At 34.6% G+C, this 26210-nt stretch overlaps 1 protein-coding gene across 2 annotated transcripts in view; it reads right to left on the reverse strand.

Moving 5' to 3' along the window:
• Nucleotides 1-6715: 6715 nt before the first annotated feature.
• The window catches only part of PDE1C_1 (Calcium/calmodulin-dependent 3',5'-cyclic nucleotide phosphodiesterase 1C), a 36446-nt gene continuing 16951 nt past the window's right edge, over nt 6716-26210 (reverse strand). The window contains exons 7-15 of one of the 2 annotated variants that reach the window (XM_035731281.2): nt 25520-25639; nt 23779-23919; nt 18725-18825; nt 16463-16588; nt 14426-14527; nt 12901-13021; nt 10643-10724; nt 8451-8591; nt 6716-7263 (exon numbers count right to left, since the gene is read on the reverse strand). In XM_035731281.2, coding sequence (XP_035588137.1) covers nt 7175-7263; nt 8451-8591; nt 10643-10724; nt 12901-13021; nt 14426-14527; nt 16463-16588; nt 18725-18825; nt 23779-23919; nt 25520-25639 — 1023 coding nt within the window. In that variant the 3' untranslated portion in view covers nt 6716-7174. Of the gene's footprint in view, nt 7264-8450; nt 8592-10642; nt 10725-12900; nt 13022-14425; nt 14528-16462; nt 16589-18724; nt 18829-23778; nt 23920-25519; nt 25640-26210 lie in introns of both variants that reach the window. The other variant, XM_051218015.1, reaches the window with a different exon arrangement.

Consider the following 26210-nt stretch of genomic DNA (forward strand, 5'->3'; position numbering starts at 1 on the left):
GGTCGGCAGATGGAGATCTAACCACGGGCTCAGATATTGAATCCTATTCGCTGATGATTCGATTTGAAAGTCGATAGTTAGCTTATAATTTATTTGTCCTGTGTTTGTGAACATTTTTCGGAATGTCCTCGTAAACTATTTCCTTTGGAAGACAAGAAAAATGAGGGCATGTTGGGTGCGAATTATTCACAAAGTAATATAGAAACTGATCAAATAGCTTCTGGTTCTTCTATAAGACAATAAATCCCCAAAATAAATAGCACTGTAAGTCTTCGACATTGGATGCTGACCACATTAGTTTTAATGGACTCACCTAGCTGAAGGCGCTCGGTCACGAATCCGCACTAGATCACGAGTGGGGACGCCATGCTCTGTGATGAAAAAATTGAACAAACCTTCAAATGCTGTGGACTATGACCAAGGGAGATATCGTGGATGTTAATATTGTGGCTCATTTCCTCAAATTAATCGGAAAAGAAGCCTACGGCTTATTGTAAGCTTTAACATCTCCAGAATAGTCTATCTTCTTTATGCAACTCTCATGCAACTACTGTTTCAAATGCTGTAAAGGAGGAAAGTGGTTCGTCAGGACATTAAGAATTCCACTGATTTACTACATCATCTCAATTCAGTATATACCCAAGGTTATACGGATAATGGTTAATTGAGAAGTTGAGAAGCAGTTCATGAGAATGAGCACAAGTTTGGTAGGTGTTTGCCCTGTGGGATATTTCACTCATGCTATTCATGTATATTTCTCAATGCTAAGTGTAGTAAAATTGGACGTATTCTGTCAGTTTATAAAACTACTAGTCATTTCGTTGCAAGTTGTGCTTAACATTGTAATACCGAACTTGTTAAGTTTGTATAATAATTCGCCGCTTAGCGTGATGTTCTCACACTCGCTAAGTCGAGGAAAACTACCAGAAAATTGGAGGCTGGCTCACATCACACTAATTTTCAAAGGAGGTCGACGCAGCGAACCTTCAAGTTAGCGAACGGTGGCTCTTCTCTCAATGCCTTCAAAAATCATGGAGTCCCTGATGTGCGATGGTATAAATGATTATTTACTGTCCTTAAATTTCTTCTCACCCCAACAGCATGGTTTCAGGAAGGATTACTCATGTATTACCAACCTGCTGACTGCGGTGGACAGATGGACAAGCATCCTTTATCACAAGGGGAAGGTTGATATCATCTACCTAGACTTCTCAAAAGCTTTTGATAAGGTTAACCATACATGTCTTATCAATAAGCTCAAACGATTGGGTATCAGACCACCTCTAATCGATTGGCTCACTTCATACCTGAAAAATCGGCATTTTAAGGTCAGGGTTAATTTAACCTTATCTCAGGCTATGGAATGTCCCAGTGGGTTCCCCCAGGGCTCAGTACTAGGACCTCTTCTCTTCTTGATCTACATAAATGATCTTCCTCAACAGGTAACGTCAGACTTATTACTTTTTGCCGACGGCGTGAAACTTTGGAGAGAGATACGCAACCAAGACGATATACAGGCACTTCAGGAGGATCTGACTCGACTTCAAAGTTGGGCAGATGACAACGGACTTACCTTTAACACTTCAAAGTGTAAAGTAGTCCATCTGCGACATGTCACAGAATACAGTTATAACTTAGGAAACTCCTCTCTAGTAGTATCACAAGTCGAAAAAGACTTAGGAGTCCTAGTGCCACACGATTTAAAGTCTTATGCTGCTTGTGATAAAAATGCCTTCCGAGCACAACTTGCACTGGTAACATTGAAACGCATTTTTGGCCAGTTTGACGGAAGAACTTTCCATATAATCTTCATTAGTTGTATCCGTCCCCATTTAGAGTACGGAAACATAGTATTTCCCCCCTCACTCCAAAAGGATAAGGACACCCCGGAGCGTATCCAACGGCGAGCCATGAAATCAGTCCGAGGGCTCAAATTCAAACCTTACGAAGAGCGCCTCCATTCACTTAACCTTTACCCATTAGAGTATAGGCGTCTTAGAGGTGATCTTCTGATGGCTTATAGTATACTTAACACTTCTGGACATCCTCTTAAACACCTACTTAAGCTTAGTTCCAACACTAACCTAAGAGGTAACACCCAAAAACTGGAGACACAACATAGCAGAACGGACTGTGGACACAACTTCTACTCCTTAAGAGTCGTCAAATGATGGAATTCGCTGCCGAGTGAGCTAGTCCAAGCAACTTCCCAGGAGTCCTTTAAGAGGCAACTTGATCTATTCTTAAGGACTAAGGATAGTATCACACTATGATTTACCAATTTCTTTTCCTCTTTCATTGTTAACATACCTAGGTTCCTGTCTGGAGGATTTGGTGATCCCCTGCTACTAGACACGGAAGCCTGTTAAGCGAAAGCTTCTTCTATTCCGTCCGCAACCATTTGAACCATTTTAACTTCTAAGTATCACAAAAACTCATTTAGCAGAACGAAGACATGATGTTTTTTAATGGCTACGGTGTTCAGTGTATGTTGTGGAAGGTATATATGAACTGAAGGGAAGGGTAAAACTGAATAAAAAGACGCAGCCACTTATTAATCCTCATTTTCCCTTAAACCTAATCTATCGATTTCTACTCAGGTTAACCCACTACTTTAATAGTCTGTTGAGTCATGCTCACATTCATTACCGTATTGTAATACTAATTAGTACTCATAATTTAATAGTTCAGTCGATGGTAATAATTGATCATCTATATTCATGATTAGTTATTAGGATTCATCAACAACCTTTAGGTTTGTTAAAACACAAACCACTAGCAAACGTGGCCTTTACTTGACTAAAATACACACTGGTTAGCAATATAAGCAGAGACTGAGTAGTTATCTATACTTGATTCTTCATCTTGTTTACTCGTTGAACATCCTCATCTATTTTAAACGATGAACTATCACTCAGTATCCTTTTTTTCTACTATCACTTGTCTAATTTCCCATTTTCTTGTTCCACTGCCCAAAATCAAAGACAGTATTCCAGAAATGTAAGGTGACTTTAAGCTACGAAATTTCTGCAATCTTAAGCTCATTGTATTTTAAAACCTTTTCAGTCTAACAGAAAGTTTATCGACAATTATCTCGAGCTTCCCGATATTGAGAATTTCTCTCGTCAGTACCCAGTAACATAAATCTTTCCTTCCTCCTCCTTTTACAGAACAGGGTGAAAACCTCTTCGCTGAACCACAGCGAGAAGTTTCTCGTACCCCTTGGTGCAGTTTAAGGGATGTGCAATGCAGCGACTTTTATGTACAAATTTCTGAATACATCCCACTCTGTTTCAATGATGGACGCTGGACCTATTGACCAAGCTGCTGAGGATACTGAGTGTACAGTATCTTGCGTATTTGCTTTCCAGACATTGGGTCTGGATTGGGCTGGCACATGCTCGTTATGGACAACTATATGTAAATCAAATAATAGAACTGAATGATCACTTTTATCTTTGGGTGGCATATAATCGAGGTTTGTGATGTCATCTTCATAATGATTCAATATGAGATTCAGTAAGGATGATTCGGAGTCCGAGTCGTACCTAGTTGCTTCTCTCACATATCTCACTTAGGCACATGTGATGACCACATCAATTCGTCTCTGTTCGAAGAACATTTTTGACAATTCAGATCTCATCTGCAAACCATAGATTTTAGAGTTATAAGTATTTGTTCTGTATTTGCTCTGTGAACTTGTGGCATTTTGATCAGTGCTGAACAATAATAAACAGACTCAGATTTGTGTAGTAGGGACAGAATGCCTACGGCCCATGCTGTTGCTTTTCTAGTATGCTTCTCTGAGTGTCTAGTCTTTTCTTGAATGAGTCAGTTGAATATGTGGACACCATTGCCTCGGGTAAGAGGTTCCAGGAACTGACGACCCTGTGTGAAAACATGTATGCTACGAGTACGTTTGTTCACTTTTGGCTTTTCTGCTTGCCTCCTATGTCATCTAAGACGTCCCGATCTGGTGGGAAGTGGAAGAGAATGTGTTAGGTCCAAAACTACAATCAACACTCCATATTATCTTCTAAAACTCATAAACACCACTGAAAGTTATCTAATCACGGTTATCAGAACGAGCGATATAAGACGCATATGAATATACCGAACATTGTTTTCTAGATAATGACTTAAAGGAACTTCACCAAGTCAATTAATTACCGAATGATACTCATTATTAGTGTGGGCAAATTAGTCATACATGGAATTCATTCTTGTAAGGTCATGTGAACCCCAAGACGTAATCAGCAGAAAGTTTAAATTCAACAAGTTAGCTTTCGGTTAACAGACTTTATAAGCCTGGGAGGACTCATTTTCTCCTGTTGTTGATATTTTGAATTTTAACTGATCGGTCCTTAATGCCATATGTGCATCCTAGGCAGGATGCCTCGATATTACCCTTTTGTTGCACGTTTTTACTTATATGAGGAATGCATGAAGCTATTTTCATCTTACTTAGGACTCGTCAGCTGTTCTTGCCTAATACCCCCCCTACATTAGGCAGTTTCTGGTTGTAAACAATCATATTAGAGCTTTTGGAAAATTAATGCACATAATGGCTCTGCTTCATCGACCATTGTTTCAAGATTTCCAGTTGGTCTGAAGAACAAAGAAGGAAAATGTAAGTGTACTTTTGAAAATTATTTTTAAAATGCCTATGAGCTTTGCAAAAGGGACAAATAATGTTGCACATCAGTGAAGTACGTTTAAGATTCTTTACGCCAGTCAGAGGTCGAGACCGTTCTTATACAAATATGAAACCTTTTCTTAACAAAAAGACCATTAGGCAGTTGTGAGCAAATTCCAGATTATTCGTTTACTTAACTACACCTAAAGGTAGAACTGTCATATTTATATCAGTAAAAGATGAAAAGCTAATAATAAAAGAAAAGTCAACAAACTTATTTTACATGCAGTATTTTTTAAACTATTTTGTGAACCTGATAGGATTACTAGAACGCGTAGATTTGTTTATATGTCCGTAACTATCGAAATTTCGTTGAAATGACTAGCTGTTGTGGAATCGTCACTGTTTGGTTTGGCAGCAAAACCATTTGAGAATGGATTATGCTTTACACTGACAGGATATAGACAATATTTTTCGACTGCTTGCTCTCTTTTACTTTGGTCGGTGGTACAGTGGTTTGTGGTGCGAAAGTTGAAGCTGCGGCGTAAAAATGATTAAGTGTCTTGTTAGGTGGTGGCTGGTTGTTGACCGTAACTCGTACTGGACTGATTATGTTTTCTGGACCTAATTGTAACTCCTAACCATTGTGTACGTAAAGGATTTCCAAATTAGGACCTTGTCTTTTTACTTATCCGTGTGCCTCGTCGGAAGTATATTACAAGGGGAAAAGCTAGAACAATGCAACAACGTATGACGTGGAGCGCAGTGAAAATGTGTCCATATTCAGTCAAAATAACAATACTCGATGCACATCATTCAGGCGTAAGTAAATAAACTAGAGACAGTTCATGCAACCTCTTAACCATCAAGGAATCAACAAAATATTCAAGGGTTTACAAAATAAGGTAACTAAAATATGAAACTGGTAATTTTGATATCGCATGAGTTCACAATATTTAGAACTAGACGATGAATATTCTAGAGTGTTATATGCATGAAAACAAACAGACATCTTGACATATACAATTTGATATCGACTGGATAAGATTTAATCCAGTAATGGATCTCATCCTCCATGATAATTCGGTCTTATACTTTACTGTTAACTTTCAGTAGCTTTAATTTAGGTTCATTAGTTAAAAAGGGTTTTTCATTCTCTAGCAAGCAAAAGTTATTACGTGTACGTAGTAGTTTCATTTCAGTCGATAATTTTCTTTAAGATTATGTCTCCACTCAAATATAAATAAACCATGATTTCAAGGATCGTATTATAATCAGTAGTACATTATTAGTATTTTTATTTCAACTGAAATGATTGTATTGATCTTGTAGTATGCTATCGAGTCGTGGTTGACTATGATCACCACTATAGGAAGACTACGTGCCAGTTAATCAATAAGATCCCCCGTAAGCCAAATATCAAAAGGCAGTTGATGGCTGTAGTCGAGATGTATTTGTTGGCGATCTCTTGGTATCGAAAGAATACTGAGATCGTGCCAGGTTACAAGTGTGGTTACTGAGCGTAACCGAATTAGTGCAAGGTCACGAGCAACGGAAGAATGTATGTGCTTTGGTACAGTTAAACAAACAAGTACGGTAAAACAATCGCTGGTACAATTGGTTATAATAATGATTGTTTCCATTACACCAATCGCGTTCTCTTGATAAAAGTAGGTCACTACAATCTAATCCTACCTAAGATACTTTATCGATTCTCCCTCAACATGACTAAGAATAAACACTAGTGATGCAGCTGCAACTATACGATAATCTAGTACTTATCAATCATCTTTTGGTCCAGTCCAATTAGTATTTCATGTTTGTGTGAAACATAGATATGGTATATATCTTAATTAGAGCGGATAGAAACTGGTTAGTAAATTTATGAGCCAAGTACAATTCTTTGACTAGAACTTCATTGTCATCCCTCCGATTGTTCATACTTTCTATAATAACATCTTGTACAGAAAGAATTGCTGTTCATTATATTATTTGGCAAACTATTCATATGTTACATCCAATTAAATTTCATAAAACTGATTAAAAGAAATCATCAAAGAAGAAAAAAAAGACATTTAAATCTGTCTAAGTATATTCTTAAATCTATTTAAAAGTTCTTTCTGTTGTTTTAACTTATCAACAAGAAAATTCGTTTCATTTTGATCGTTTCAACGAACACAGAGAAATATATGATGTATGTAAAAAGTTAGCATATATATTTATCACTTGTTAGTAGTATAGTAGTAGTAGTGGTGGTGGTGGTAGTAGTATTAGTAATGGTAGTGGTAGTAGTGGTAGTAGTAGTAGTAGTAGTATGAGTAGTAGTAGTAGTATTAGTAGAAGTAGTAGTAGTAGTAGTAGTAGTAGTAGTAGTAGTAATAATAGTAGTAGTAATAGTAGTAGTTTTCTCAATGGTAAATGACTTAAAGAAAGTATTTTATCTAAGTTGTTCTTTTTTGGAATGATAGCAAGAATAAAGTTAATGTTAGTATTAATAGTTTTACATCTGAATTTGCTTCTTCTTCGTTTTCTATTTTCTTAAGTTTTTGGTGGAAGTCTCTTTGACCATGATTCTTTATTTTCTTTGAAATGATCAACCCATGGACGTGGAACTATTTGTTCACCAACTATAAATAGTTTATATTCAAAATAAATGGGATTAATAATAAGCAAAGTATCATTAAAATATAAAAAAAACTATTCAAACGTTAACACTTTTCAGGGATTTCACTGTTTTCTACAATCGCCTTATAAATGTCATCGGAATGTCTACATTGAAGACACTATAAACAATGAAAAACAATTTAACTAAGCATACTACAATACTTTTTGTTGATTTCTAAATTCCGATTTTCTGATTATCTTCCAATATCAAGACTTTGACCAGTCTTATAGGTTAAATACAAATGAGTTGGTACTTCAATCAAATAGAATATCTCTAAGAAAGAAAAAAACTATAACTGAAGCTAAACCACAATTACTTAATGGTAATGATAAAGTAGAAGAATCTAAACAGACCACTTATCAGTACTTACAGGTCACCCAAGGTCAAACCGTAAGTGGGAAATTATAAACGAAACACACTTTGAAGGAGGTCGGTTATTCACTTAGTCAAAGTTGAAGTTTTCATTGTCTACTGTATTTATTTGAAACCTTAATCTACGAACGTCTTACGTATATGATAATATTTGATCGCATCTGCAGTTGTTATTGGTATTTTATTGTTGCAGAGATCCAGAATATTCAAACAGCACTGAATAGAACTTTCTCAGAAACATCTAGAAAGTGAAGAATCATATGTTACATTTCTGATTGGATGAATACCTATCCTGCTCTACTATGTTTACTAGGGTTCCGTTCAAAAAGACCTAGAAGACTCTTTAAGTTGTAAAAGTAGAATGTCTCATAAGAAGTGAACAATGGTCACTTTGTGACAACATCATCTCCTCAAGTTTCACTATATTTTTTTCAAACGAAAATCAATCTGATGTCACATGAAACATAATAAACCTGATATTGTGCATTTTAATTCACTACAACATATCCATTTAGTTAAAGTCACTTGGTATTATTTACAGGCACATTTAACTGAAGAGTCCGAAATAGGACGAAACGTGCGGTCTGGATTCGATTGCCAGCCACCACTCATCTTTGTTTATCCATTTATTTATTGGTCATTTAGTAATAGGTTGACAACTTGTGAATTATAGAAAAAATATAGCTAAATCATACCATACACTGATCTTACATCATATTCTTCTGAAGTCTTTATTAATATAAGCAATTTATTGAATAGAATTGAAACAAAACTTACTAGTTTCTTGATCAGGTGATTTAGGCTTAGGACTTGTTGGATCTGTTGGTAGAACTCCTTCAGTTTGTGGTGGATTAACAATACGTTCAATCATATCACCAAGAACTTGGAAACTTGGTTCAACAATGAAATCAATAAAACCTAATAGAACAATATTTTAAAAACAATATATATATTACTTAAATAAAAGTCAAATACATATAATCATGGAAACAATGTGAATCTTGGTAGATGATGAGAATGATCTTTACAATTGTTAAATCAACTATCTTGACTGACACAACAATACAACTTAAATGAATACAACATTTCTATATGTTTCACAGATGTGAGAAGTTCGTGATCGGTTTTCTTATCTTAAAATCAAAGTATTTTCTCCTACAAGTAATCCATCGTTCTTGTTGGTTTCTTTACAAAACCACCTAATCAATTCTACTTAACCGTCATCAGTTTTGTACACAAAAAATTGTTGGCAAAACACAGTTATGAAATAGTGATCTTGATATGGTGTTTTCTACTGATTTCGACAGATATAAGTAGTCTGTATGATTAATCGATAGTGAAATGTTTGGAGGTAGGAGGTTAAGAAAATCAAAGAAAAGAGAACGAGAATAGTGAATGTTTAGTGTGGTAACAAATGCCCAATGAAGTCTGAAACGATTGAAGTATTTACTGTACGGTTCTCAAATTTGACTAAGAGATTCTGTAATTTTGTTCTTGAATACATTCGATTGTCCCCATTTGTATTCTCATTCACTACATTCAGAATATACAAATATGAATAAAATACACGTAAGAAGTCCTAATTAATTTATACCTTATTTATGGGATTATTTAGTGGAAAGTTTGCTTTGAACAAACGAGACTGGAACCAATTTTTAAATGAGATCAGAAAGAATCAGTATTCCGAATACTTTAACACATATATTATATTGTTCCAATCTAATCATAATAAAGTAGTCTTTCTTATTAAGCTTGAACACTTTTTAACATTCGATAAAGATACCTTCTATAAAGTTACTAGTTAGCTGAATGATAGTTGTTGGGGTGATCCGAAAGACAAGCAATGATCAGGAAACACTAAGAACTATTTCATCCAATCAGCGTTCACTTGAAGTTTTAGCCAGAAACATCAAGGAAGTGAAACGTCATATGTAGAGGTTCTGTTTGACTGATTGCTATACTGCTACTATGTTTAGTAGCATTCCAGAATCTTTGAGCAACCCAAGTGCATTTAAAATATTATAAAAACCTTATATTTTCTGTAATGAAATGAACCTTTGGAGTAAAGTACTTCTCGCATATTTTTCATCTTTTCTCTCATGTTCAGGCCGCTGTGTAGTTTTAGCTTAGGGGTTACAGAATAGCTTAGGAAACGAATATAGCGTTCAATTTACAAGACTTATCAATAATCAGCTGTATTTGGGAAGTTCGCTTAAAAAGAACCAGAAGTAGTTCTTTTGTTCTTGATTTATTTCAGTTGTATAATCTCACTGAACAGTTGGAACTTCAAGGAAATATTATGTGTAGACAGGTTATTTAAATTTAGACATAGAGCGTTGTCATATGGGTGAGGTATGTAGAAAGCAACTCACTCCTTCACCTAATTGATTCTATATAAATGAATATTTCTGTAATTTCAATAGTTGAACTCATGAGTCGAATGAAGCTAGATCACCATGGAAAACCTGGAAGCACTGGACGGCTGTTTCGTCCTAGTATTGGACTCCTCAGCAGTGCGCATCCACGATCCCGCCCCCCTGAGATTTGAAGTTAGACATTAACACCGTTTGACGCCGGCTCAATGGTCTAATGGCAAAGCACTCACGGACGAGACCGACAGGTCCCGTGTTCAAATCACACGAGGCGGGGTCCTGAGTACGCGCTGCCACGGAGGAGTCCCATACTAGAACGAAACGGCCGTCCATTGCTTGCAGGTTTTCCATGGTGGTCTAGCTTCAATTGACCCATGATTTCAAACATTGAAATTACTGAAATCTCCACAAAACCCCTTCTGAGAATATTTTTGTCTTTAAATCTATGAAATTTACACTTAGATTAGCGGAAACTAATAATAATAATAATAATAATAATAATAATAATAATGGTAATAATAATAAGGTAAATGAAGGTATTCAATAGATTATTTGATTTATCATAGAATTACTTATGTTTATATGGAAACAACTTACCAATTTGTGATTGTGGTACAACAACTGTATTACGATCACATAGTGGTGATATTGGAAGGTTTAATTCGCGTTCCCGATCACCCTTTGAGTGAAAACAAAGTTTTAAAAGAATACGTGATTATATATATATATATATAGATAGATAGATAGAGAGAGAAGTAGCTAGTGATTAACTTCATATTCTGTTTAATGTGTAATAATGGTCAGAATAAGGGTTATGCGGAGATTGTAGTAATTTAATAGTTGAGTTCATGAGTCGATTTAAGCTAACCCCCCATGAAAAACATGGAAGCACTGAACGGCCGTTTAGTCCTAGTGTGGGACTCATCAGCAGTGTACATCCACCATCTTACACGCGATATTCGAATCCAGGACCTTCAGCATCGCGCACGAACATTTAACCTCTAGACTACTGAGCCAGCATAAAACGGTGTTAATGTCTAACTTTAACCAATTCACGATAATGAGCGACCGCCCACCATTTTCTTCAGTGAGTAACTGCCTCATAACATACACAGTTGAACTTCACTAGTCACGGCTTCTTATTAGAATTCCACGAAATTCATATGGAAGCCATTCACTGGTGAGCATATGATTATTATGAGAAAGAGGGTTATGTGGAGATTGTAGTCATTTAATAATTGAATTCATGAGTCAATTCAAGGTAAACCACTGGAAAGCCATCCTGTCGTAGTATGCAACTCCCCAGCAGTGCTCATCCACAATCCTGTACATGGGACTCGAACCCATACTACGATGAAACAACCATTTAGTGCTTTCAGGTTTTCCATGATGATCTAATATAATAATAGATTTTAAAATGAAAGCTAAATATGTTTAGTAGTGATCATGAAAGAATGAAGTAATTCAGATTAATTTTCTATCAACAGACATATAGGGAGAGTAAATTAATCACAAGAAAGTTTCTCATTCAAATCATCTATCTTAAAGAACCGATTACTAATTATTCTAATTTATAGATTATATATAATTTCCTAATGGTTTCTTAAAGACTCCTATAATTATCAGCTTTGCTTGTTTATTACTTAGCTATAATTTAAATTGAGTTTTGATTCTAGATTTATGCAATATTATGAAATGAGGTGATATAATGAGATGGTGGAGAAGATTTGTAGCTTAAGTGGATGATTTTGATGAAGTTTTGTCCTCTGATCTGAATGGGTACATGACTAAACCATCTAGCTCAGAGAACAAAAAAACGCCATCAAAAAGGTGATATAATCAATAGACCACTCAAATATATTATTCCTTTTAAGAAGAAGAGTGAGACTATAATTAATGGACGAACCAATCAGATATACGAAAACAGGTCTCGGATTTGGGCGTGAAATTCACTCATTCATTTGGTTAAATAAAGTTTTGGCATTATAGCTAATGTCAGTTCGTGATGAAAACCCTGAAATCTAATTCCTCACACTGGTTTATAATCGTCATTTGGTCCTAGTTAGTAGGTGAATACTTTCAAGGTCACTCTAGCGTCGCTCAAAGGTCGTCCATAAATTATAGTCTTATCAGAGGAAGTAGTATATACTAAATGAATCTTGTGATTAGTTCAGTAAAATCCATTTTTTTAAATGTTGAATTACACAAAACAGTTCAGTTTCTTCAGTTATGGAAAATAGTAAAAGTTCTTATCAGATTCTCAGAAACAGCTTCTGCCTTGATTTGGTGGTAAGAGTTGTTTTATTGTAATGACACAATCGTGTTATATTGGTTAAGACATATTGCTTTAGGTCTAAATATTACGGAAAGAGAAGTAAGAAAACAGTAAGATTAAAGGCATCAACTAAAGAGATGAGGGCAAAGTAGGATTGTTTATCATACTGAAGTATGACAGCAGTAAGGTATGTCTCTCAAACAACCAGTATCTATAGAAATGCAGATTTCGGACAAAAGATTAGCCGACGTCAGTCCTAAAAAACACACTCTACTTTTTGCCATGGATTATCGTCACTAAAGGTACTATGGAACTAACACATATCAGAGACTACTCACGAAAGTCCTGTGTACAATCACCTATAATTAGCTGTCTCTTGGATGGTGAGGTCATATTTTCATGTTTCCTTTATATGTACCTTATGAAGATGGACTCTTTCATAGTATGAGGAAAAGAGCAATGACAACTGTACTTGTAGCTCTAACAACACTTGATATCACCATATACGCAGCTAATTAAAATAAGATATTACAATGAATAATAATAATAATAATAATAAAACGACTTCAGTTTAACTAACTTGTCTAAAGAATTCTTCACACAGTATATCAGACCATTGTTCGTGTAAAGACCATTCTTTTGCTGGATGTGAAATATCCGCACAATGAACAATGAGAGATAATGCTTTTGTTTTATCAACACTAAGTTGGTAAGAAGAGATACAGAAAGAGAAGAATAATTAGTGCATTCATTGGGATGTCATTTATAATGATAATATGTAGTTCCGAATGTTTTTATTTATAATAAATAGGCATAACCGTTTTTAGGTCCCATAATTTATATCACTGACTCATCTTAATTAGACAATCCCTGAAAACAGAGGAGCATTGTACAATGGTTTCGTCCTAGTATGCAACTACTCAGCAGTATGTGTGTGTGTGTGTCAACGACCTCACCACTAGGGGATCGAACATAGAACCTTCGGTCTCTCGTGAGACTCTCTTGCTGTGAAACACCGATCTTCCATCTCTTGTAATGGAGTCATGAGTAAACACTGACACTGAGAATTCTCTTGTCAAATAGCTATTTAGTTTTTGCTGGTTTTCAGTGATGGTATAACTAAGATCACTTCATGATTTAAACTTAAAAAACTTTATAACCTCTACACCCTCCCCACAAAGAGTGTGGAGGTTCATAGACAGTATTCACTACTAGCCTTCAGTAAATGGAGGACCATTAAAAAGCAAATCACAACAAAACTACATGTTTTAATAATATTCATCTGGGCACTAACGGATAGCTTTGAGAAGAACTCTTACAACTATAAATTTTATAGTAAGCAATAACGATGATGAGGCATTCATGAATCTATGATACTGGTTCATGTTACATTATATCTCTCATTAGCTGAAATTGAAAGTATCAACGACCGTATTTTGCATTAGTGATATATTATGCTTACCATGATCTCTCATGGTTCTTTATTTGTTTAGACTTCATAATAAAGATCAAGATGTTGATCCGAAATCTCAATAGAATGAATAACAGTATACATTTCAATAATGATTAGAAAAGTTTATAATAATGAATGAAACATGACAAATTCAAGTGCCCTATTTTGTACATTTGAAGAAGTACTGACCAATTGATTTGACATTAAGGACATTCGCTTTTAACAGAATTAGATTATCCATATTTATAACTTTAAGTATACTCTTTCTTTCAGGTTCGTTTACATTTATTCTCCGATCACCTGACTAAGTATACCTTAGATAAATATGGAAGGTACATATGTTTGTAAACTTATGAACTGTTAGTTTTATAGGCTAAAGCAGTCTCAAAAGCTGTGTAATATTCTAATGACCTTCTTGTGTAGAGAATTTACAGTTCTGAGATGTATATGGTAGTTTCATATTTTATAGAATGTAATTCTTAGTCAGCTGGTGCATTAAAAATAAGATTGAAAATGTAGGTAAGTTTATAACTGGTGACATTATACTGTCTCGTTGGTTTCAAAAAATGTTTTATAATAGTTATACTACTTAAAATGTCATAAGTAGTTAAAAAATAACATATGTTAACTAGTACTGGATAATATGACATACCTTTCTGGCATTGAAATCATAGTTTTCATATTTTTAATTTGTTGGAAGTGTAATGACATATCCGTGCATAAAACCATATCAATTACAAGTTGACGGAATTCTCTAACAAATTAAAGAAATTAGAAAATGATCTGTCAGTCTGAATATAATAACAAAATGACTGAATAAATGGTCATCACAGTCATTACACAAATACATTAACTTACTGATAGTACTATTTCCCTATCATGATTCTGATTTATATTTTTTGTAAGTTAATATGTGATGTCAGACAATATTCCTAGTGGTTGATTATGATATTTACTTACTGACGCGTGTTACCCCTTGTGGAGGAGCATAGGTCTCCCAACATCACTCTCCATCCAACCATGTCGTGGGCAATCATTTCCAGCTCTTTCCAGTTGTTATTCATCCTTTTCATATCTGCTTCTATTTACCGACGTAATGTGTTCTTTGGCCTTCTTCTTCTTCGTTTCCCTTGAGGATTCCAAGTTAGGGTTTGCCTGGTGATTCCGTAATGTATGTCCCATCCACTTCCAGAGTCTTTTCCTAATTTTCTCTTCAGCTAAAAGCTGGTTTGTTCACTCACACAATGAGCTGTTGCTGATAGTATCCGGCTAATGGGTGTTGAGTATCTTGAGTAGACAGCTATTTATAGAGACTTGTACCTTATTAATGATAGTTGTAGTAGTTCTTCACGTTTCAACTCCGTATAGTAGAACTGTGTTGACGTTCGTATTGAAGATTCTGACTTTGATATTTTTGGCAGTTGTTTTGAATTCCATATGTTCTTCAACTGTAGGAATGCAGCCCTTTCTTTGCTAATCTTCGACTTCACGTCTGTATCTGATACTCCTTGTTCATCGATAATGCTTCCCAGATACGTGAAGATTCCACATCTTACAGAGTTTCGCCCTCAAGTGTGATTGGGTTGATGTTCTCCGTGTTTTTGATTATGATACCTTATTCATTATTTCAGAATGATTACCAGAATCAAAACGGTACACTCATATTCTGTCAGTTTCCTATACTTACAGTTTCATCACAGATCATTAAGAGAAGATCTATTTGCAATGACTAATATAGATAATTGTATTAAACGTCAATTTGAGTACATTGATACTGACAGGAAAAATACTATATATAAAGAATAAGTCTCGATTTCATCGACAAATCAATAGCATAAACGTCTTTCAGTATGTCACATAATGGATTGTAAGCTTTGAAAGTAGCTTTTAGGTTTCAGATTCAACTTTCAATTTTCCAATGTTTTATAATCCAGTAAGTGATCTCTATAATCAGCGATCCTATAAAGATCATAATATGTAAGTGGTACTTCCCGAAAAGTTTCGTTATATGATCCTTGTAAGGTAATGAATGGATAAGCAGATTTTTGATGACAGGATGGTTACATCCTAAGTACTAATCATGAATTAATAACGAAGTATTAAACATACTTTTTGCTACTTTTGGTAAATTGTATAAAGTCCGTAGAAAGAGTTACTTGGTAAAATAAAAAAACCATACTCCATTACTTCAGTTGCAAAATGTTCGTCTATTGTTTTAGACTTCATTGTTCCTGCATTTTCATATCAATTAATTTTTGTTCCCGTTCATTCCTCTTCGAACTTCTCAACCTTCTGCTGCCAGGTATTCTATTCCTGATGAGCGCTATATACTATTTATGTCGATAATATTAGTACCCACCACATCAGTGTCATTATTCGACATAAATACATATTTTAGTCTTATGGATAATAATTTAATAGTCGAGATCATGAGTTAATCGAAGCTAGACCACCATGAGAAACCTGGAAGCACTGGATAACCGTTTTGTCCTATTGTAGGACTCCCCAATAGTGCACATTCACGATTCCGTCTAGCGAGATTCGAACTCAGGACCTATCAGTCTCGCACGCGAACGACTTAACCTCTAGACCACTAAGGATAATACTTACTTATCATTTAGAAATTGTATCACTGAAATAGTTTAAAATAAATTACAAAACTACTTATAAAGAAAATTATTCAACTTACTTGTATTGATCAGCTTCTAGTCCAGTCAGTATTGAAAATTCTTCTTCTTGCATTAAACGAAAAACTGCACTAACATGATGATTTTCTAATACTCCACGATCATTATAAACTAAAGCTAATTCAGAACTAAAAGAAGAAATAAAAGAAAACAACAGAAGATTAGAAATGTGAAGGCCTAACTGTTAAGCTGAATGATGTTGGTGAGAGAGAGAGGGGGGAGGAGGAAGAAGAGGAAGAGGAGGAGGAAGGAGTATATAGCTTTGTAGTACTTGAGTTTATAGAGAAAAGGTTATATACATTTGGAAACGCTAGGGTTAATAAGGATAGTTACTCAAGCCACTTATTTTCTACCACGCAAAATCAAACGCCCTTTACCATAACATCATGTCATTTAAGAGTTACACTATAAACTTGTTTACAAAGTAATCATAAATAATTAGAGACTAGGTGGTATACATGCTTGTTAATAATAGATTTCATCAGATAAATTAATCCTTGAACATATTTGTCTGTAGTTCTATGAGTTCTAGGTAGTACTAAACTTACGGTAACTAACACTTACAATTAAGAACTTGAAAAAGAATTACTAATAAACGAAACATAAAATTTCAATAGATGAGATCATAAGTCTATTGAAGCTGGGCCACCATAGAGGCACCACATGGAGGCACTGGACGACCATTTCTTCCTATTGTAGGACTCCTCAGAAGTGTACATCCACGACCCTACCCTGTGGGAATCGTACCCAGGACCTATCAGTCTCGCGCGCTAGCGAGTGTTTAACTACTAGACCACTGAGCCGGCATCCAAAGGTGTTAATGTCTAACCTCAACTAATCCACAAAATTGAGCGACACACGCACCAATGTCTTCAGTGAGTTACTATCTCACAACTGACCCAGTTGAACTCCACTGGTCACTACTTCTCACCAGAACTCCAGGCTATACATCTTGAAGCCAGTCACTAGTGAGCATATGTTGATCAATATCAGAAGGGTTTTTTTAATTGAAAGGTTTTATATACTCAAACTGGTTGCAGAATGATGATTATCATTAATTGATCTGATCAACATGTATGGACAACCAAAATTATATGTGACTATTTAAAATGACCAATATATCACAATCATAAAATAAATGCCAACAGTAAAACTTTCTGAAATCATTGATTGGAATGTTTCTCAAACCAATCAATAAAGGTATGTTTAAACCTTAAAGTTATTCAGGCTTTTCTTAATAGATTTCTTTATAAGTTCATGTATATAATCATAGATGTTAACGAAGATATCAGAATATGTAGTATTGTTGTGTGTGCTACTGATACTGTTAGATATAAGTAGTATGTATCATTAATCGAAGGTGAAATGTCTGAAGGCATAAGGTTAATGAAGATCAAAGAAAAGAGAATGAGAACAGAGAATGATTGTTTTAGAAATGAAAGAATAATCAAGTTTGAGACAATTCATTGACATTTTGTTAAATGAAGTATTTACTGTATGATTCTCAGATTTTACTAAGAGATTTGGTGGTTCCACTTTTGTGTTCTCGTTCAGTACAATATAAACGAATCCAATTAGATCATCATCATCAATATTAAACCAAATAAGACCATTTATGTAATAATGGATCACAATCAAATAGATTACATAACTACACATAAGACATGAAAAGAAGCTGAGTGTACTAATAGTAGTGGTAAGAATGATAAAATAACAAGCGTTCTAGTCAACAATTCGATATATGCGATAAATAGACTTTAAAATAACAATCACAAAACATTAATAAAATTGTATAATGAGAAGTGTGTAAATGACTAAATAGAGAAGAATGTAAATGGAAGAAAGAGGACGACAAAAAATAGTAAAATAGTTCATCAATTCATTCTCCAAACAAACAAGGGACAGTGGTGTCGTAAATTCCTGCTGAATATCTAAACTAAAGTTCGGATCCCTATAGCTTTAATTGTATGTAGGAGATAGGATCGAACCGCACTATGAAATGATCAATGTATACGATAAATCACCCGAAATAGTTTGATCTTATCTATCATATCACCATATGTCAAGATAGAGCTAATCATTCTTTTTACCTGGCCTAATAAGGATTTAATCGAATCCACTGTAACTCATTGCCTACTCTACGCAGTTACATATCAGCTAACTACTATATATATAAATTTGTTAAGAGAATCAACCCGGTAATGATGTGTTCGAATCCATTTGGTTATTCTCACTTTAAAATATGTATTCATATAATAACTTACCGTGTGGCTATATGGAAATTATTAGTTGTACCAGTATGTTCATAATCATGTATTACTGCAGCGAATAATACAGCAAATACATCCAAATCATTTAACCAATTCTGCTGGGTTAAAAATACAAATTGGAATAGATAGACAAAAGAAAGTTAAAATATTAGTAATTTACACTACATTGTTTAATTATCCAAAATAGTTTTAGTGTAACAAACTTCCTTTTTAATGACATAATTGCATACCATAAGTAATAGCCTAATGTGATAGAGAGAGAGAGAGAGAATAAACCAACTTCCAGTTGAAGAGGAAATATTAGGAAAAGATTTTGGTACGGTTGAGAGTGAGGACAGTCCGTTCCCCCTCTCGAAATGCTCTCACATGGCCACGCGTATATAGCCTCTGTTAGGGAAGTTCTACTCATTGTCTTCTCGTGGCGGGGGTGTTTACGAAAATGAGAGGACTACAAGCGAATGTCCGGCGCTTTAACAGGATCCCAAACCAAATCAGTGGTGCACATGGGCTCCAGTATCCTGTGGGAACAAATGGCGTAGGAAGCAATTTTCGGTTACCGGCTTCCATGGGACTGCATCTCCTTACCATGCTCTACTGCATTGTGGGTTAGACTTTTAGGTCAAAGGCTCGGGGTGTGGCCCCCTAAGAAAACCACCTGCTTCGGTTTGGGCACCCGGCTAGTATCACAGCCCTCACACATATCGAATGAGATTTGTGTGGTGCATATGTATTCGATGCCTCTTTGTACCAATATCTATGTGTTAAAATAAATAATAAAATAATAATAACACTTAAGAAATCATCAAATTGCATCACGACGCAAGTGCTTAGTTGATATGCTGAAGGGGAACGAAAAAGAGGAAGGTAGAAGAACACATTGCGTTGGGAATCGAAAGCAGATATGAAAAGGATCAGTGGCAACTGGAGAGGATTGTTGAAGACACAGTTGGATGGAGAATGCTAGTGGGTGGCCTATTCTTCTCCATGAGGGATAACTGAAGTAATTAATTAAGTAATTTTTCAGAACATCCACTAGTTCATTAGTTATCCAATCTATATTAGGAGTAAATTAATGATAATTCTAGCATTGTCGTTCTATAAATTCTAACAAGAAATAACGATTTCTTTTCGAATTAATTGTATAAGATTCATTTGTATTAATCACTTAAATCTTCCCAATGATGTTAAAGACTGGAGTTGTTCACTTGATATCAACTCTTGGATTTAGCTAAATCCAGCTGACAAGTCATAAATAGAACAAAACAGCATCCTAGTTTCCTCCTGCTAACTATTATCTATCCCTACTTGTAATTTAACAATAATTAAAAATATTTACAATTGATCGATCACTGGGTGGTGATCAGTGTCATGTATGTCAAGTTCATCTTAGTGCAGATCGAATCCTATCAACCAAGTTGCAATATGGCCGCTAGGATTCGATCTGCACATACATGACATTGATCACCACCCATTGACCAATCAATTGTAAGTACATCTCAGTCCTATAGGAGGTCAGTCGTCGCCCAAATAGCTCAGTGGTAACGTTCCTGACCGTGAAGCTGGGTAATACCGGATCGCATCCCACAGGAAGCATCAGTTCGCACAAGATTACAGAGACATGTTGATAATTCTCTTTTGAAACTTTTCTCTTAATTATGAAAATTTTTTTTAAGAAGAACTTGTGTATCGGGAACAAAAATTAAATGTACTTAAATATGAATCGATACGTTCGTATGGGGCCTAGTGATGCTACCAGGTTATTCAAATTAAAGTGAACTTTTAATTTAGCATTGATTGGTTCAAAGACGATTGCTTAGAAACACTATTAGCCACATGTTTATTAAAATAGAAGTAAAATAACTGGAAATAATTTTCCATTACTTCATAGATAACACTGGAAACTTTTGAAGTAAACTATTCATGAATAATTATTAAGTTGTAATATGATCAGCAATCTAACCCGCTTAACATAATAAGAACTATGCTTTGAAAAAGGATCAACTGAAAACTTTGGACTTTGGTTTTGTGTTAGTTGTTACATGTTAACCAAGTGAATGTTCAGACTTGAGGTAACTGACTAAATGTAACCGTGAAAAACCAGATGAACATCGCACTAGTCAGTAATTAATTGTCGGTCGGAATAGGTATAAAAATTTTTCAAGTCAGTCATGAATAGAAATAGGTCATTGGCTAAAAGTGAAACTGTCAAACTAGGTAATAGATAGATAGATAGATAGATAGATAGATAGATAGATAGATAGATAGATAGATAGATAGATAGATAGATAGATAGATAGATAGATAGATAGATAGATAGATAGATAGATAGATAGATAGATAGATAGATAGATAGATAGATAGATAGATAGATAGATAGATAGATAGATAGATAGATAGATAGATAGATAGATAGATAGATAGATAGATAGATAGATAGATAGATAGATAGATAGATAGATAGATAGATAGATAGATAGATAGATAGATAGATAGATAGATAGATAGATAGATAGATAGATAGATAGATAGATAGATAGATAGATAGATAGATAGATAGATAGATAGATAGATAGATAGATAGATAGATAGATAGATAGATAGATAGATAGATAGATAGATAGATAGATGGATATTTGCTATACTTATATATTGTTTTCATGTTCAATCTGAAGAGTAACAAAACTTTACAGAACGTAATGTGCATTTTGTTTATTATCCCATCATAATATATCAGTAATGAATGATAATACTTCATGTTGTTTAAATGTTCTAACAACAACCACAACAACAATGATAATGATGCTGATGATGTTAAAGTCGACAATCATTATGAAGGTATTGATGTTAATGATGATGATGATGACGATAAATGAAATACGCCTTTTTCATCATTTTTCTTTTTTTTTGTTTTCGTTTTTCGAAAAATGATTCAATATTCAATAAATTTTCACTATTTCAATTTGTCATTTTAACAATAAAAATGGGTGTGGTCCTTTTTTATAAACAAATAAATAAACATTTTTTTATATCTAAGGTAATAAATAAATAAATAAAGGGAAATAGATCCCATTTATTTTTTTTAAATTTTTTTAAGGAGTGGACTGTTAAAAATAACAATTATTGATTGATATACTGTTTCGTTCTTCTTTTTTTGTCCTCGTCAATATAACTATTGGATTCGAAAATATAATTTGTTTTGTTTTGTTTTAATGATTGAATTCATAAGTCAATGAAAGTTAAACCATCATGGATAAGCTGAAAGCACTGGATAGCTATTTTGTTCTGATATGGGACTACTCAGCAGTGTGCATCCATGATCACACCTCCTGAGACATTCGAACCCAGGACCAATCAGTTTCACGCGCGAGTGCTTAACCATTAGACCACTGAGCTGGTCGGCATTTAACGTTGTTAATGTCTAACTTCAACCAATCCACGAAGCTGCGCTACTGTACATCATTGTCTTAGAGTGAGTTGATATCTCACAACATACCTGGTTGAACTTCACTGGTAACGGCTTCTTACTAGGACTCCAGGAAATGCCTGTTGAAGTCAGTTACCAGTGAACAGATTATTATTATCAGCAGGGGTTTTGTGGAGGTTTTTACAAATTTCAGTAGTTGAAATCATGAGTCAATTGAAGCTAGACTACCATGGAAAACCTGGAAGCACTGAACGGCCGTTTTGTCCTAGTATGGGACTCCTCAGCAGTGCGCATTCGCGATCCCGCCTCCCGAGACATTCGAACACAAGACCTGTCAGTCTCGCGCACGAACACTTAATCTCTAGACTAGTGAGCCGACATCCAACAGTATTAATGTCTTACTTCAACTAATCCACAAAATCGGCCTGGGGAGATTCACAATAGGACAAAACAACCGTCCAGTGCTTCCAGGTTTTCCATAATGGTCTAGCTTCAATTGACTCATGATTTCAATTATTAAAATCGCTATAGTATCCATAAAACCACTTCTGATATTATACATTTGTGTCGTTTTTCTTCATTGATAACTCTTTGTCTATAGAAGTGAGATAAAACCGGATAACTTTAAATGACGTTGGCATAGTTACAAAGAAAATATAGTTTTTTTAATTAAATTAAACGCTTAACCTCTAGACTAGTGAGCCGGTTGCCAATGGTGTTTATGTCTAACTTCAACCTCGAGAATAAAACAAAATAAAGAAATGATTTGAATAGAATAATGCTTTTTCTCAATTCGATACTTGGAAATGAGTTGATGATAATAATTAACTAAGTTTCTTTCTTTAATGAAGTTTAAAATTCATTTTCTGACTAGTTAAAGTTCGAAAATAGTGGCTAGCAGGAGAATCCAGGACGTAAATGACAGTTTGAAGAACAACAAGAACGGCTACGCAATCAGCTTTATCAAAAAATATCAACTCAGGGCATCAGCAGAAACAAAATCAAGTACAAAAACCAACAAACGGATCATCCTGCCATATATAAAAGGTGTCAGGAACTACAACGAGATTATTGAAGCCATTTAGGATAGGTGTAGCACACAAACCAGCAAAATCACTTTAATCAATCCTATGCATACCGATGGACGAAATGAAAAGAAATGCCGAACATCATCTACAAAAATAAATTGTTCCAACCACGAAAAACACTACAACGTACAAAGTGGACGACCCCTTCATCTTCACCTGCACGAACATCAATTAGCAATCAAACACCATGACGTATCCTCGCTTATATCAATGCATATGGACAACTGTGGATATAATCAAAATAAGGAATTTAAAGGTCAACAATAACCAATCAAGATCGAGGTCAACTGGACAAGCTGTGAGTCCTATGTGGAGAAATCCGAACACTTCACTTCTACCTGAAGTTTGGACTGATGATATCGTCCAGAAGAACAACGAACACTCCACGATCAAACCATCCAGCTTAGAGAACAAAACTCCATCAAAATTAGCTAGAGATTAATTCATGATTTAAATTATGACAAAAAAAAGTATTCTACTAAAAATCAAACAACTTTTATCTTTTCTTTTTCTTTCAACATAAAACAAACACTTACCCTAAGATCATTCATAAAAATGATCATATGACATGTTTGCATTACATCAGCTGCATGAACCAAATTATGATAAGGATTACTGTATTTACTATAACCTGTTTCAAGTTGAATTAATAAACTTTCTAATGCAGTACTATTTATCTGAAATAGAATTATATTAAAAAAACAAAGATCTTATTGAATAGCTTCTACTAGTTACAAGATAAATAAGTGAGACTCTAATTTATGAATGACCTTTGAATGACACCAGGATGACCTTGAGAGTATGTACTGTAAGGTCAGTGAAATGTCACTAAGCCCTAGCCAAATGACTTGGCAGTTGGGTCACTGAATATTGAATCATAAATTGATCCTTGTCAGGGTCATGGACGACCGATGCGCATCACTTAATCATACGCCATGAACTGGCCCATGCGATGGTGGTCTTACTTTCGCTGGTATCTACTTCAACCAATATATTTGTGTAATAATGTCCAATGTGCTGTACAGTTTTCTAAACATCTATAGTACCTTGATACGTCGATGGGGAAATGCATATAAGGTGCTGAACACAAGGTGTGACTTAGACATTAGCTGGTTCGTCACACCATTTCCGTCTAATTATAATAGGCCTCCAATCGTTCGACATAGATCACCTACGCTGGTGTTCTACACTACCTACTAACTAGGATCAAATGGGGGGTTATAAACCAGTGTGAGGAATTAGAATAATGATTTATAATTGATGGTTAAGGTAAGGAATTTCATTTAGGGTTTTCATCACGAACTGACATTGGCTATAATGCCAAAACTCTATTTAGCCAAATGAATCCATGAACTTCGCGCCAAAATTCGTGACTCATTATCTTATAGCTGATTGGTTCGTCCATAAACTATGGTCTCGCCGAAATCTCTGATAAATTATGACGAATGTCAAGATTAATTATTCATGATAGCGGCCCGTTTGAACATCTGTTTCTATCATCATCATTATGTCTGTTAATCTCATAACCTATTCCAGTGCCTTAATGAAGTTTACAACCTTTCTTCGTACAAGTTTCAAAAAAAGCCAAAACAAAGACATTATGATTGTTGGCAATATTCAGCGAAAAGTATGTATATTATTAAGATATCGATTCCTGTAATATTAACATCTAACTAATGGTCACTCAATACTTATCGTCAGGATCAATCAAGAAGTAAGAAACGGAAACTTATTGAAACTCATGTTTGTGAGATTGTACAGTCGGTTGCTATATTAAGCCCATATACCTAATTCCACCTCCTAAATAGACCAATTTATCCATTCTTCTTCTTGAGTCACGTTTTGACCTTATTGATTATTCACTTATCAACCCTGGTTGTGCGTGGATTGATTAAAGCTTGATTAAATGGAGTTGGTTCAAATGCCTTCTCAACCGCGCATCATTTCATTTTACTTCTTTCTTTTGATCATCTTGTCCACACCAATGATTGTACAAAATATACGTATTCAAAATCTATTCTCTCAATTAACTTATTTTAATTCTGTTATTCACTAACGCGGATTAAGTCGATAACTATATACGAGAATAGTCAGGATATATATATATTCCGGTTTGTATACCTTGATAACAATCAGAAATGATCAAACTGGAATCAGATATAGAGCTACAAAAAGATTCCCTCAAATTACATCATTCACAACTGTAGTCAGATAAGTCTGATGTTCCCTTTAAGTTACTAAGTTACTAATCTTTATCTTTAAATCAATCCAACTTACTTGGAACTTATTAATAAGATTATATTTATGTAATAATTCAAAAGCAACAAATTTCAATGCATGATTTTCGCTTGCTTCATTCAATCCAAATACATCAAAATTCCATGTATCTAAACCAGTCTATAATAAATGAAAAAGGAAAAGAAATATTTGATTATGTAAATGATCATAAGTATCTAACAGTACATAACAACATCTTTAATGTCTCTGCTTAGCTATAATCTGACAAAGTTTTCAATGTCTTATAATGTTCTCCATGTTGCACTATGTGAATTCAATCATTCAATAGGTTATAGTTAATCGTTTTTTTTATTTCTGAACAGATTATTGTCAACTAGATACAACTAAGTTTACATTCCATGATGTGGGAGTGGGTTCAAATCCCATTTCCGACACATGTTTTGTGTGGCGCATGTATATTTGGTGCCCTCTTGTACCAATATTTATGTGTTCAAATAAAATAATAAATACATAAGATGTTTATTGGTAGTTTGATATGTACAAATAGAGTTATATTGGTTGCTAATATTACTTCGATTTCTGACGAAGTATCAAATGCAATTGACTATCTAATAGGACTGTAACCTATTGCGATATACTTAAAATGTTGAAGATATCCAAACTGAAACCAAGCATTTGTTTAGTGGCCTTCCAGTTAATATATGACCTATCGATCATAGATGTCTTCGGT

Source organism: Schistosoma haematobium, chromosome 7, assembly GCF_000699445.3.
Source record: "Schistosoma haematobium chromosome 7, whole genome shotgun sequence".
Taxonomy (NCBI): domain Eukaryota; kingdom Metazoa; phylum Platyhelminthes; class Trematoda; order Strigeidida; family Schistosomatidae; genus Schistosoma; species Schistosoma haematobium.